Below are 15,433 nucleotides of genomic sequence, written 5' to 3' on the forward strand. Positions count from 1 at the left end.
GTTCCTGCCCCCTACCTCCCACCCACCCCACTCTCCACCTCGGGATGTGGGGAGGTATCATATTCAACTCCTTATTATTATTTTATAGATGATTTTATTGAAAGGATCAAAATATTTTCACTCTAGTTTGAGCATTTTAGGACATCACAAAATTAAGAATACTTTATTCAAATAAAAAACAAATGACACTTTGGGCGATTGAAACTCCCTAAAGGGGGGGTGTCTCATATTTCTCCTCCGCCCCCCCCCCAATGATGCAGGGACCTACTCATATTTTTCAAAAAGGTTTGGTGGCAAACAGATCCAAAGGGATAGCATTTGCTGAAAAACAGGGCGTGGGATCCTAGGTTTTTTGACTTTCAAGTATGGCATTTTGATTTAACAAGGAGGCAGCTTATTCTATTAATAAATAAATAGGCAAGATACGTACTGATTTTTAAATATTTTATTTGGTCTATTCCAACTTGTGGTCCTTCTGGAGAAACTGAGTCACATTCTGGGCAGGAAGGAGACATTCTGCTTAAAGGATGTCTCTTATTTAATGGCTTAGGAGAAACGTTATTTGGCCTTCTCTGCCACTGTATCTCTGGGAGGCAAAAGTTAGCTTTGCCTCCCTGCTCCATGTTCCCATCTCCCCGTCCCTCAGGGAGATACAATTGGAAGAAGTAGATCTAGAACCCATGAGCAGTGAGATTACATCCTGAGTCCATTCCTTTGAACCATATTGAATGGAACCCATGAGCTAAAATAGCCTAAGCAATACTGTACCTTTGGGGAACGATCTATTATATATTATTTTTACTTTGGTATTTTCCCAAGTTCCATCCAATTGTTTTGCAATCAATTACGTTTACTAATCGTCCTTATTCCGCCTCCGGTCTATACCCCACGTGGGCCCAGGGGAAGACGAGGTCCATATAAGAAGTTTCTGGCGTTGCTACAGATACCATGACAGGATGGTCACTCGGCCCAGAGATCAGCCGGGGATAATCCAAGAGAGGAGGTAGAAAGTGTTCGGGTACTACCATCCTCAGATCCTTCCCCACCCCCACTCCCGTCGCTTTACCCCTGGTCGGGAGGTCCCTGGACCCCTCGCAATTGGATGCACTCAGGTCCGGAGCTAACAGATGCTCCATGCCATGCGCGTTGACCGAACGTTCTCAGGGGACCGAGTACGAAGGCCAAGCACAAACTTTCTGCAAGTGGAACTTGGGCACCCGGGGGGAAACCTGCATGCAGAGCTACTGGAGAGGAGGGGGCGCGAAGCGAAAGCGCAGGCGGTCTGGAGCACAGGGGCGGTTCCCCGCTGGGCCCAGAGCCTGAACCGGAGCCAATCGCGCAGCCGAGACAGCTGCCAATCACACGGCTCCCTCCAATCCCACCCGTGCCATTTCCAAAAACTCGGTCCCACTGTGCAGCTCAAATGTGGTGTTCACTCTGCCAATCGCTGGAGGATAGAAAGGGGACATGAATAAGCAGTTAGGAGGCCAGGACACAAGAAGTTAAAGAGCGCCTAACATATACATGTTTTTGAAGGCGGGCAGAGGGGAAAAAAGTGCCCCCAGCGAGGGTCTATGGGCCTGATTGTATAGTTATGATGGAGCCCCCTTTGAGCAAGAGGAACCCGCCAGCGCTGAGATTAGTGGATTTGGCAACGGCTCAGGCCCAGCAGCTTCAGAATATGACAGGATTCCCGGTGCTGGCCGGCCCGCCCGCCCACTCCCAACTCCGTGCCGTCGCCGCGCATCTCCACCCGCGGGACCCAGACACTGACCCCGGCGCGGCCAGCACTGCGCTCGGACCCGAGCACATGGCACAGGCCAGTGGGCACGGCCCCAGCCCTCCCGCTCAGGCGCTTCAGGGACAACCCCAGGCTCCCGCGCCCGCCGCCCGCTCGGCGGCCTCAGGGGCGCACCCGGGCACCCGAACCCACCCCGACGGAGGGGACAGCGGTGGCGCGCAGGCCTCGGCGCCCCCGCCTCCAGCCCCTCCTCTTCCTCCCTCCCAGTCCCCCTCTCCCCCTCCCCCGCCTCCTCCTTCTGCCCTCTCGGGCTACGCCGCCACCAACAGTGGCGGCGGCGGCAGCAGCGGCAAAGGCCACAGCAGGGACGTCGTCCTCCGGAGGGACCTTTCCGCCACGGCCCCCGCGGCGGCCATGCACGGGGCCCCGCTCGGAGGGGAGCAGCGGTCCGGCAGCAGCTCCCCCCAGCATCCGACCCCGCCTCCCCACCCAGCCGGGATGTTCATCTCGGCCAGCGGCACCTACGCGGGCCGGGACGGTGGCGGCCCCGCTCTCTTTCCCGCGCTGCACGACTCTCCGGGGGCTCCTGGCGGCCACCCGCTCAACGGCCAGATGCGCCTGGGGCTGGCGGCCGCTGCTGCGGCAGCGGCCGAGCTGTACGGCCGCGCGGAGCCACCCTTCGCTCCGCGCTCAGGGGACGCGCACTACGGGGCAGTGGCGGCCGCCGCGGCCGCTGCCTTGCACGGCTACGGAGCCGTGAACTTAAACCTGAACCTGGCTGCGGCCGCGGCAGCCGCGGCGGCCGCGGGGCCCGGGCCCCACCTGCAGCACCACGCACCGCCCCCGGCGCCACCGCCAGCGCCCGCGCCGCACCCGCACCACCCCCACCTCCCGGGGGCGGCCGGGGCCTTCCTGCGCTACATGCGGCAGCCAATCAAGCGGGAGCTCATCTGCAAGTGGCTGGACCCGGAGGAGCTGGCCGGGCCGCCGCCCGCGGTCAGCGGCGCCAAGCCCTGCTCCAAAACTTTCGGCACCATGCACGAGCTGGTGAACCACGTCACTGTGGAGCACGTGGGCGGCCCGGAGCAGAGCAGCCACGTCTGCTTCTGGGAGGACTGTCCGCGCGAGGGCAAGCCCTTCAAGGCCAAGTACAAGCTCATCAACCACATCCGCGTGCACACCGGCGAGAAGCCCTTCCCCTGCCCGTTCCCGGGCTGCGGCAAGGTCTTCGCGCGCTCCGAGAACCTCAAGATCCACAAGCGCACTCATACAGGTGGGTGTCTGTCCCCGGCCGCGCCGCCGCCGCCACCGCCTGCGCCGCCTCCTCGCCGCTGCTTCGCCTTCTGCTCGCTTTCATTTTCCCCTCCGTCTGCTGCTTCTCCTCATACGTATAACCCGGACATGTGACTTCTTTTTTTTTCTCTCCCCCTCCCCCCTTTTTTTCTATGAATAAGTAATTCGATAGCACACACAGGCTCCGCGCTGGCCTCTCTCTTGGCGGAGTCTCCAGCGCGCCCGCAGCCCCTCCGCCGGGACCGGCAAAGCGCTCCAGCCGCCACCGCCTCCGCCGCCGCCCGGGAGCAGCAGCAGCAGGAAGGCGCCCAGGACGGTCGGCAGCCCCCACGCGCCCAGCCCCGGGAGGTCGGGAGGCCCATGGGGAAGGGACCTCTGACTGGGGTCGCCCGGTGGCACCTTCCTTCCTCACGGGACGCAGGTCTCAAGCGACCGCTGCGTTGCCGAGATACGGCGTGGGAGGGGCGCGTGGGATTTGCTGCGGTTTGGGGGCTGATCAGTGCGGTCTCACCCGGGAATCAGGGGTCCCGGTGCCACCGGGTCCGGTTGAGGAAAGCCTGAGGGAGAGTACAGCACCCTGGGACCTTAGGAGGCATCCAGCCATTCACACGCTCTTCACGGGAGCGCATCTCACACCAGTTCACACATTTCTGACTCCAGTGATACCACGACCTCCCTCCTACGCACAGCCTCACTCAACACTTCACTTACATACCCTCACACACGTTCCGCCGGCCCTACCTAGAGTGTGTTGGGGCACTGGAGAAGTTGGCTTTTGTCCTTTTAAAGAAGGTTTTGGCACCAGTGAGGGTGGTTTCCTGGGTCGGTACGGCCTACCCCTCTGTAGAACTTGGGAAAAACTCTCAGCACCGTGAGGATCCCCCTCCTATGGTAACCCACGTCGTGGCTCTGGTGTGAAAGGCTGGGGCATAGGACAGTAGAGGGACGGGTCCTGTGGCCCAGTAGAATGCACAATTGCGCCATGCGAAAGCGCTGTGGAGCGCGGGTGTAGTCAAGATTTATATGAGAGACAATATTACTCCTCCGAGGACACTTAGGTAACCCGAGTTTACATTCAATAATCGTTTGACTGATTTATCTGCGCATCTGGGACAAAGAGGCAGCCCGAAACGTGGGCCCTTATGTAGGACCTACCGGCCTGAGTGAGGCCTTGAGGTCTTTATGAGAGCATCTTGGTTCGCAACCCCAGGCCTTGTTTTTGCGGTCCTACACCTTGCAGGCTTCCCTGTGACTCGCAGTACCCGGAGGAGGATAGGACCGTCTAGGAGTACATTTTCCCTCGAGGCCTCTTTTTCCCCCCTTCCCTTTCCGTAACTGGGATCAATTCTCCTTAATGACTTTTCCAAACGGAAACTTCCCACGAGACTCTCGTAAAAACAACCAGGCCAGCTAAGGCAGCAGAATGCAAAACACTTCCCCCACGCAGCCAGGGCTAAAGGGAACTTCAAAATGCTGTGCAGGAGGCTTTGGGCCCTCTCCACTTCCCCAGGCCTCGAGAGGCGAGTGGACCTTACCCTGGAGGCTGCTGGCAGCTGACCAAGGAGAAACTGACTGACAGACTCCCTTCATGGCTTTTGGGTTCCCACAGGATAGGCTGCCCTCTGACCCTATCCGTGGCAGCAAGTGGTGGGATTTTCTTGCTGGTTCCACTAGTAGGGATAATTACATTGCTTGTTCCCACTTCCAGAGGCTGCATGGACCCTTGCAGGTGGAGCTGGTGGGGCGCCCCTCGAGAGATACTGGCACTGGCAGATTCGGTTCTTAGCCAGCGTGCTACAGTTTGGCTGTCCCCCGGCTTTCGGAGCCAATGGGCATTGTATCGAGAGATAGACCGACTCTACTTCCTTTCCTCCCTGCCACACTGCCTTCCCTTGTGGGGTTATCAGGGATCCCAGAACAGATGGATCAAAGGACTAATCCCCTGGCCACTCCTGAAGGGCCTGTTCCCTGACCCACGTGCCCTACAGCTGCATTTATAACCTGTGTCTGGCCGGTGTCTAGAGGGAGTTGGCAAGATCTAGGCCACATCTACATAGCTCTTTGCTACAGGCACCAAGTCTCCAAAACTCTGCATGGTTCAATTTTGACATGACCTCTCTGTCAGCGTCTGTAACGGAAACACTGGGGTCGCCCAGCTCTTCTGGTTAGGCACTCCCTGGCCCCTAAGCAACATCGGCTGTTAAATTGTATCTAACTTCGTTTTCTTCCTCTCTCCGGCCCCTGTCCTTTATTCGCTAGCCTCTTCCTTCTTTCCACCCCCATCTCCTTCACTGAGTCCTGCTGCTTTTTCTCCAGTGGAATGGAGGAACCAGCAATATTCTACACTTGTTTTTCCCAATGTAGGCTGCTCAGAAAAATGAGAATTTTGAAAAGTAGTGTATTTGCTTGGAATGCATAAAACCACTTAAGCCTTCATATTGAAGGGCTGATTATATGTGTATGTGTATATAAATATGTAACGCATAGTATATATTTAAAAGATGCGCTGTTAAATGAGGCTTACCTTGAACTTACAGTGTAATACAGAAATCCTGACAAATCCATGTTCTGATAGAAAGGGATTAATTAATCTAGAGAATTTTAAAGGTTGTGATTATCATTGTGAGTTGTGCATCCCTTCGACTGGTGGGTTAATGTAGGAGGTACATTTTAAAAATAGCTAATTTCCTTTGTAAACAGTATTCTGGAAAGTTATATTTTAGGCACCTAAATACTTTCAGCTGTATTATACTCTGGCATTGGAGCAGTTACCATTGGTGGAACAGGAAAGAAAAAAGACCTCATTGAAATATTGGTATGGAGAAAATAAGATAATTACCCACAGAGGTTTATCTACTGTTATGCCTTTTTGAAATATATTATCCAAAACAAAGAACATTTTCCTATGTTCTATGCTGGTTTTTTGTTTTATTTATTTATTTTTTTAATCCTCTCAATGGAAAAAAGTAGTATTAAAAACAGTATTATGGGATGAGTTATTCAGTTTGGGGCCTGAATACATCAAGCTCATAGATACTGAGGTCAGAGGAAGCTCAATTATCTGACCTGTTGTCATCTTCTTTTTCATAAACACCAAAGTGGTTTGGCTAAGTGTCCCTAGTTACAGCTCACTAAACAGTTACTTCCTGGACATGTGGCCTATGTTTAAGGAGTTGTGTTTGGGGGGCTGATGGGTAAGATAAAGAGGTGATAGGTCAAAGGACTTCTTTTTTTATATGGTTTTGATTATTAAGGAGTGAAGAAAACTGTCAGGTTAAGTGTCCTTGGGGCACAAGGTACAGGTAGGTGTGTTTACTAGTGTCTGTTCCTTACACACCTTATAGGGGTCGTTGGTGGAACGCAGACACCAATGCCCAACCAACTTTGTAAAATCTCAGGATTGTGTGTTTCACAGGTGTCATTATTTCCGAAGAGAAGTGTGTTTAGTTTTTCTCCTTTCCTTTCCCATCAGTGAATCTAGGGAGAGTCTCAATGATGTGCCATTATCATCTCTCTATGCCCCCCAAGTTACTGTAAATTAGTATATATGTTTGTGTGTGTGTTTCTTTTTCTATGATTCTCGTTTATAACCACTGTTTTGGAAATATGGTTTAATTGGTGTTTATCTTAACAGGGAATCTTCCACCTGTGTTCAGACCTTAAGGGAGTGTGTGTGTGTGTGTGTGTGTGTGTGTGTGTGTGTGTGATGGCGTGGCATGGAACCCCTTGGTGGCCTTCAGAGGCACATCCTGGACTTCAGATTTCCCTCTGACCTCCCTGGTGCTCCCCAAATCCAAGCAAAGCCTCCAGGCCAGTGGACACAGGCCAGTCCTGGCAGTGTCTGGAATACCGCAGTTAGGAATAAAGCTGGGAGTTGCTCTTGGGGGAAGGGGGACAAGGATGTACCCATAGCTCTGTTCTGAGATTGCATCAAATGAGAGGTCTCTGGGAAGCCATTGTTAACCTCTCCTGTGTTTCGTTACAGGGGAAAAGCCTTTCAAATGTGAATTTGACGGCTGCGACAGGAAGTTTGCCAATAGCAGCGATCGAAAGAAGCACTCCCACGTCCACACCAGCGACAAGCCGTACTACTGTAAGATTCGAGGCTGTGATAAATCCTATACCCACCCGAGCTCTCTGAGGAAGCACATGAAGATTCACTGCAAGTCCCCCCCACCTTCTCCAGGAGCCCTTGGTTACTCATCAGCGGGGACTCCAGTGGGTGACACTTTGTCCCCTGTGCTGGACCCAACCCGGAGTCGTTCCAGCACTCTGTCCCCTCAGGTGACCAACCTCAATGAGTGGTATGTTTGCCAGGCCAGTGGGGCCCCCAGCCACCTCCACACACCTTCCAGCAACGGAACCACCTCTGAGTCTGAAGACGAGGAAATGTACGGGAATCCTGAAGTCGTGCGGACGATACATTAGAATGATTATTAATAAGTGAGATAGTAAGTGGGTGTCCTTGGACCGTATCCTAACCTGAGACAATGCGGAGCCTGAGACAAGCTGGTGACTCAGACTTGCAACTGGGTCTAATTAGCCCTATTTATTCAGTATGAAACCCTATGGTGTTTATACATTTAATTAATTTAATTAAGATATTTGGGTTTTTTTTCCTCGTTCTCCTAAAAAAAAAAAAAAAAAAAAAAAAAAGAAATGAAAAAGAAAACAGGACTGGAGATGCAATTTAGTGCTAGAGTGCTTGCCTGCCATGCATAAGCCCTGGGTTCAGTCTCTAGCACTGAAAAAAAAAAAAAAACAGAAGTAAAAAGCAACCAAGCTGGACTTGTCCATCGCAGTAGGACAGACCTGGAGGCAGAGTCTAGAGGGGGAAAAGTAGTGGAGAAATTGATATACACTGCCAATACAGTGTGTGTGTGTGTGTGTGTGTGTGTGTGTGCGCGCGCGCGCGTGTGTGTGTCTGTGTGGAGTATACTATTAAGCGAGAGAAAAAAGAACATTAAGTCAGACCTTAACACATCAACCAGGCCCTCTCCATGTCCCGGAGTGCCTCTCAGATGCCTTTGACACCACAGTGAGGGCTGCTTTTGAGCCTTCTTGTAGAGACCTAATCTGCAAAGGCCTCTTGATTGTAAAACACACACTTGCTGCACTGACAACAGATCCTGGACTGTGCCTGTATCCAAGTCTTTGTATAAAAAACACAAACAAAAACAAAACTTTACTTTCTGATATTTATCGTTTTAATTCCTATGCTTTTATTACCAATCTCACCGTGACATGATATTTTTATACAGGATTGTTCCTTCGGTATCTTTCCTTGTGTGATTTAAAAAAAAAAAAAAACGAAGCAGAAAAACAAGCCAAGTACAGCCACCTTGATATATCTCCCTCTATCATGCTACTGTGATTGTTCCAGCAGAAGGAGAGAAGAGGAGCTGCTGAGACAGACAACTGGGAAACTGTGATTTTTTGTAAACTACAAGTGATCCAAGTGCTTTCTTTTTCCTCTGCTGGGCTGTGTTTTGTTTTTAAACTGGGAGTTTTAGATGCTGCCTCTCGCTGCGTCCTAACCTGTTGGGTAATAAGTCATGAGTTATGTTTGACCATGAGTTTTTTTGGGGGGTGCCAGCATGCACAGTGAAGGCTGAAGAGGTATTACGGTCGCATCCTACCTATTTTTTTTAAAGCTTTTTTTTCTTTTCTCTAGACAGGCCAACTATCTTTTTATACTACTGTATCAACCTTTTTTAAAAGTTATTTTTAATGCATTTTTCCACCTGTGCCATGAGCACTAGATCCTCTTCCATCTGAAAATGACGATGTGAAGTATATGATTTCCACTACAAGAGGAGGACTTCCTGTACATGTTGGGTTTTTAAAAGGGTTCATAGTTACCACCAAACACTGATGAATGTGTGACCTTTGCCAGAGCTGTCAGGCCAGGATACAAAGGGTCAAGGACCTAGGACAATAACTCTTGGTCAGTTTGTGTTCAGTTGGTACAACACATCTCCTGTGCAAACTGTAGCCCAGCAGAAACATAACACACATACACTAAAGAGCACTAATTTACCCTCAGACCTTGAAGACACCCCCTTTCCCCAGGATTTGTAGAGATCTATTTTGTGTGCTGTGAGTGCTTGATGTTGTCCTGTCATTGTTAATAAGTGTCTGTGAATACTTTTATTTGTACAGGTTTTTTAATTAATTTATTTTTAAAGATCCTTTTCTTTTTCTGGAAGAGTTCAAAGCACACCAAAGAAATATATTATACATTTTGGTGAAAGATTGTCATTTATGATCCATGGTTTATTTAAGAAAAAAAGAAAAGGAAGGTGGGAAAATATAAAATATATTTTTAAGCTTACTTGAATGGACAAGGTAATGTGAAACCCAAGACTCTTCCTGCATGTTGTTTTGCCTCGTGTTGATGAGATTATAGTTTATAGATATATCACTAGTACAATGCATGGTGCTGTTATGTGGACACCTTTCAATGTTGTCTTCAGATTGTTACAGTAAATACAACACATGCAGATCCTCCTTGACAAAGAGAAAGACCTACAACTTGAATATAAAATAATTCTACATTTTAAAAGTTTATTTGATTTTTTCCCCTGTTATTCACTTTCAAAGTCCTTTCAAATAGAAAAAAAAAATAAGGTATGAACTTGGGTGGGATAACTTATGTACTGTGAATTTGTTAGGACAAAATATTTCTGATGTATGAGTTGTTTTATTTATACAACTTTTTCCCATGGTAGTTTGCACTATTCTTTACCATGCTACAGGTTTATTTATTATGAAACAAAGGAATGTGTATTTTATGTATTTTGCCATGCATAGGTTAACTCTGCCACAGATTTATTGGTTCCTGATGCACCGAAAATAAAAACCTTAAAAGTGTGTACGTCCATTAGAGAGAAGGCAAGAGGGGTGGTTGGATGACAAAGGTAATAAAGGTATTCTTCCTATGGATTGCTCCATTTGACCCAGTGACAATATCTCTGTCATTCTTTTAAAACAGAACAGTCCCTATGGTAGTGAACAGTGCCCTTCCCTGGTCTCTTATCAGCCCCTGAAGGGGTGGGGGAGAGGAAGCAGCCTGGCTTACAGTTTAATCTAGAGCAGTGGTCCTCAACCTTCCTAATGCTGTGAACCTTTAATACAGTTCTCATGTTGTGGTGACCCCCAACCACAAAATTATTTTCATTGCTACTTCATAACTGTAGTGTTACTACTGTTATGAATCAAAATGTAAATATCTGTGTTTTTTCTGGGTCTTGGCAACCCTGTGAAAGGGTTGTTCAGCCCCAAAGAGGTCACAACCCACAGGTTGAAAACCACTGATCTAGAAATCCCAAGAAATCTATGAAAACAAATTCCTGCAGGTTACAAGTACAGTTGCACAGATCTCGGGGCCAGTTCCAATTGTTAAAATCAGGAGTGTGCTTTGGTGCATAGCCTCCATTTTAAAAGGAAGAAAAGAGACAATTTAGAAAACAAAATAAAGTGGACGGTGAGAAACTTTCAGACACAAGGGAGGTGACAGCAAACTGGTCAGGAAGAATTTATAATTATGGAATGTAACTGACTAGTGGATTACCAAATCAGCTCATGGCGGGTCATGGGGCTAGGGTGAGGAGAAGATCAAATTAGACTTTTAGTTTATTTTGGAGGGTGTAACTTGAGCTCAGCATTTTAGGGCAGGTGTTAAGCAATTCTTTCATGGCAACAAAATATTCCAGCGGCTCAAATTGATACGTTTGGCAATGCATGCTAGCAAGCCTGGCTGTTTACTTGTTTCTGTGTTCACTACTACAAAACAGATAAAAGGCAAGTATTTAAAATACAATTGGTAGTCCCATCAATAAGCCTTTCTCCAAAGGTTATAGTGGCTTTCCAAAGTCAGGTCTGTTAAATGCAGGAAAGGTGAAACAGGTTGCCAAGAGTTGTTTTAAGCCCGGCGACAATAACCAACACACGAGTGGGAAAACTCACAGCTCTCTAATCAAGTTTCTTGTGAAAAGAAGGGGGACACAAAGCCACCAAGACATGAATCATTCATGGGAAATATAAAAGATAAAAGATATCTGACAGAGAGCAGAGCCTTGTATAGAGTGTATAAAACAAGTTTCCCTTCTTATTTTCTGCTTTAAAACGCACAATCTCCCACTCCCAGCGTCCTCTGTCCAGTCTATAGAGTTAAAATTGACCACTGCTCGTCCTGAGCCACTTCAAAGTAATTTAGTCCAGAACGGAAGGCTTGGCGCTTGGACAATCTTCATGGTGTGTTAAGATCTCTATGGCAATTGGCAAGCAAGACGTTCCCATCTGAATATGTCTCAAAGAAAGCCACTTACTGACACTAAGTTGGCTATCATCAAAGACTTCATCTTCCCTCTGCAAAAAAAAAAAAAAAAAAAAAAATGTGGCCTTTGCAAACACTAAATCGGTCACCTTTGTTTTCCAGGCCAGGAGGCTCCTCAAACACACGGTTCTTCCTCGTTTATATATTTCTCCTATTCAGATGTTCCTTAGTAAAACGAATGCCAGGAAAGGCTAAGGTGCTTAGAAAGAGCTTACAGGGTGGGAATTATATTCTCTTGAGTTGGAGGTGGCCACACAAGTGCCCTGGGGCCTGAAAACCTTGCAAGCTGGGTCCAACTGTCTGCCCACTGAATATTTAGATTACAGTCTCGTAATTGATATATTTCATTTTGTGGGAGCTTTTGGAGTCTTGTGCTTTTCTGAGTCATCTGGTTCTGTGCTGTGACTTGAAGAGGGTGGCTGGCCACCACTACTGCTTAGGAGTCAGTGTGGTTAGGGACTACGTCAGAGGAGGGGAAGGAGAGAGGGTTGCAATTCTCAAGTGATCACCTTAAATCAGAGAAGAGGAAACCAACCCACAGATTTAAGGATCCCTCCATCTGCCAGTGGTTTACCCACACACCACCCGTGACCTCAGGGACCTTCCAGGTCTGGAAGGACCCTGGGGTGGCCAGCACATTTCCCCTCCCTGTGAACAAAACCTCTCAGAGACCTCACGCCCACGCAGGAACATCTCAGAGCACACATTCACACACCACCTAAGAGTCTAATCAGGCGGGGAGAAGTTCAAAGGCATGTTCTTTGAAATTCAAACTAGTGTTTTTATGGTACATCCACAGAGAGAGTCAGAATTGCTATGGCCATGGGCAGAGCCAGGAGAGTCGCTGGCAGGCTGTCCACAGCAATTTGAGACACTCTATTAAGATACAGTTGCAGTGACCCTTACTTTCATGGCCAGTTAGTTCAGTCAATTCTCACCTCATCAGAAACACACGGGCAAAGATTATAAATATGTGATATATATGTGCATATCATATATATTAGCTTTCTTGTTGTTAACGATGATTCCCCTATAGAACCTCCTGGCTTGAAAGAAAGGAGAAAGAATGGAGAGAAGAGAGAAAGCGCAGTGGGGGTGGGGGTAGTGATGTCACAGAGTGGGGGGGGGCGCCTGATCCCCAGTACCTCTTCCTTCTATCCCCACCTAAGCACTTTTATTTGCAGAGCGATTGTTCTTTGTTTATTTAATACAAGTACTGTGTGAATAGTGAAAAATAAACACGATGAAAAATAACCAAACAGATGATTCCTGGGAGTGAAAAAGCCCGGACTTAATAAAAGTGCGAAGCAGTCACCGCTCAATGAGAAACGCTTTGAAGTGGAACTTATTATAAGAGGGATACTTGAGGGTTGCCTTAACGACGCCGCTGAATCGAAAGCGCTCGCCTTTGTCAGCGATTTGTTCTCCTTTGCTGGGGTGCCCAGAGAAATTACTTACATGGGCTGCCTTAACATGCGGCCTGCAAATCAGTAACTTTGCAGCTCAGACTTGCAGACGCCACTGGGCCACCGACAAAAAGAAGTCAGAGGGGAAAAGCACCAACCTTTCAGGCCGTGGCTCTGGGGATGGGGCTCTTGGGCCGTGTTGGGATGGCAGATAAGAAGTTGTTTTACAACCAGCCCCCACCCCCCCACTCTAGCTCCCTGTCCCTCCCTGGGAGCAGGTCCTGGGGGCCTCTGTCCCTAGGTGATCCAGGCTCCTGCGGCTCCCGGGCCCTCCAGCGAGGGGCGCTCTTGGGTACGCGGGCCCAGCGCCGTATTTTCCCAGCAGTAAGGGCCATATTTAATAAGGGTCGTTTATCACCCAGGCGCTTTGAAGGGTCGCCTCCAGCCCTGCGCCCATTAGAAAGGCGGAGGTGACATTTAAACTCCGTTTTCAAGGATCGCGGGGGGATTTCATTGAAAAGGCAAACTCGTTTGTCTTAGGAGCCTGGAAACAACCCCCTTCTCCCTCCTTTTGACCACATGGCATAACTCAAAAACAATAGTTCAAAAGTGAAATGGCATCGTGGTGTTCACTGGGAGACAGGCCCCCATCTAGCACCAGAGAAAGGGGTAGTCCTCAAGACAATGTGCTTTTTGTGTTCGACTCTGTCACGAGGATTGTGCTGTTTGCTTTGGAGGCTGCGCCTGTTATACTGGCCTGAAAGTGCTTGTGTTAAACAAGAGTTATGAGTCATCCAAAACAACAAACATTTTGATTTTCTTTGCCTAAAGGGCTTTCCCTGGCTATGGGCACCGTGAAAAAATAATGTCCTTGCTGAGAAAGGAGCACCAGTAGTTGCATTACAAGTGGGCGCGTTAAATACTGAATGACACAGGGCAGGAGCTTGTCGAGGGGCACTCAGCCTTAAAGTCTTCCTTCAACTTTGTCTTCGGTGGCCGCTGAACTATTTAAGATGGTATTAATTAAGGCTGCTTCGGAGGCTGTGGAGCCGCCCGGCCCCTGGGCCACGCTCTGTCAATGGGCCTGTGTCCCCAGGCTCTGCTTAGGGGTTGGCTGAAATGTCACTTCTCATTTGCAGGCTGAAGAGAAGTGACCATCCTACATTGAGGGCCTCAGGAACGCCGTCAGCAGCTGTGGTTAAAAGAGTTTAGGGTCTGGGGTGAAGGGAGGAGAGACGGGGACAAAATCCAAGCAGCTGTTCGGAAAGAGGAGGAGGGTGAACCCCGTGCCCTCTTTGGGCACAAGAGCCACTTGGGTCTCGCAGGGCTTGGATACCCCTACTTTTTAAATCCTTCCTGTGTGGGGGAAATTAAAACACCAGCCTTGAAAAAGATCCAGGAACCATTCTGGTTCCTATAAAGAAAGACAAAAGCTTGGTGCAAACAGGTTTCTTAACTAGGGCTTCCTGTTCCCTCTACATCCCTTTAACAGGTCACAAACAAATAAAGGCCCCAGCACTCCAACCAAGGTTCTGCAGGTGGAAAAACTGCCAAGGAAAGCTGTGAAATCATCTCCATCAGTGCTCCTGAGGAATGAAGGCTGAGACCAAAGGCCCAAACAGAAGCCAGGTTCTGTTTAAGCTGGGCCCACACCCAAATCCAAAGAGAAATTTATTTCAGCGTTTGGAAATTTCTAGAAAGGAGAAAAGAAAAAAGGGGGAGGGGAGGAAAGAAGACCATGGCCAGCTAACTGTGATATAAATGAATTCATGCTTCAAGAATAGGTTGAGTATGGCTTCTCAGAGGAGAGAGACGAGAGTTGGCTGGCTGGAGAGGCCAGGGCATGTGGGTAGATGGATTTTTGCAGCCTGAAGCGCCCTCCTCCTTCCTCCCTGTCTCAGGGTGTGGAGTCCCATCTGGGCTCAGGCCTTCCCTTTTGCCAAGGCCCCTGGAAGGTGGAAGAATGCGGTCGTTCTTTCCTCTCTGGGCCTGAGTGATTTGGACTCTTGCTGTCGTCCAGAGGAGCTTAGTATCCTCTCCTTTGAGAAGCCATACTCAACCTCCATTTGCAGCGTTTGATTTTTCCATCTTGGATGTGCTCCCTCCATCCACTCTGAGGGCTCTGTCTGACCTTTTGGATAAGGAAGGTCGCATTTCCCACCAAGAGCCCCTGCTGCAAAAACCAGAAGGAGCCTGTACCCTTTCACCTCTAGACGGGCTGTGTTCTGAGGAAAGGGAGAGAACGGGAGAACTTAATCGCCCTAAAAAGCAGGCCTAGGCCCTCTAATCCTTTGGGACGTGCAGGTAACACTGGGGCAAGGGTCTGTCTGATTGGGTCAGGGCTGGGGTGGGGGGTGGGGTAGAGGTGTTTCTTGCACAAAACTCAGGACTGAGGCTGCTAGGCCTGAGCTCCTATACCAATGACTTTTTTTTTTTTTTTTTGCACTTTTATTCATTTTTCTACTTTGGTCTCTCTACTTCTATACCGTTTTTATTAAAACAGGTCCCAAGGCCCGGTAAGGAACGAAAAAAGGTGACCTTTTGACTTGAAACACACCCAAGCACAACTCACACACACCCGCCAGCCTCGACCCCCCCCCCCCCGTCAGTGCACTGGGCACTCACTTGGGTTCCAGGCGCCGTGCCAAGAGCGCG

General features: G+C 49.0%; 1 protein-coding gene across 1 annotated transcript; it reads left to right on the forward strand.

Annotated features, from left to right (window-relative positions):
• The first annotated feature begins 1,594 nt into the window (after positions 1 to 1,594).
• On the forward strand, positions 1,595 to 7,462 carry Zic5 (Zic family member 5). The gene is made up of 2 exons (XM_050150449.1): positions 1,595 to 3,014; positions 7,020 to 7,462. The coding sequence occupies exons 1-2, from the start codon at positions 1,595 to 1,597 to the stop codon at positions 7,460 to 7,462; spliced, it is 1,863 nt and encodes a 620-aa protein (XP_050006406.1).
• Positions 7,463 to 15,433: the final 7,971 nt, after the last annotated feature.

This window comes from Alexandromys fortis, unplaced genomic scaffold, assembly GCF_014885135.2.
Source record: "Alexandromys fortis isolate MF-2015 unplaced genomic scaffold, M_Fortis_MF-2015_v1.1 scaffold_66, whole genome shotgun sequence".
NCBI classification, from domain to species: Eukaryota; Metazoa; Chordata; class Mammalia; order Rodentia; family Cricetidae; genus Alexandromys; species Alexandromys fortis.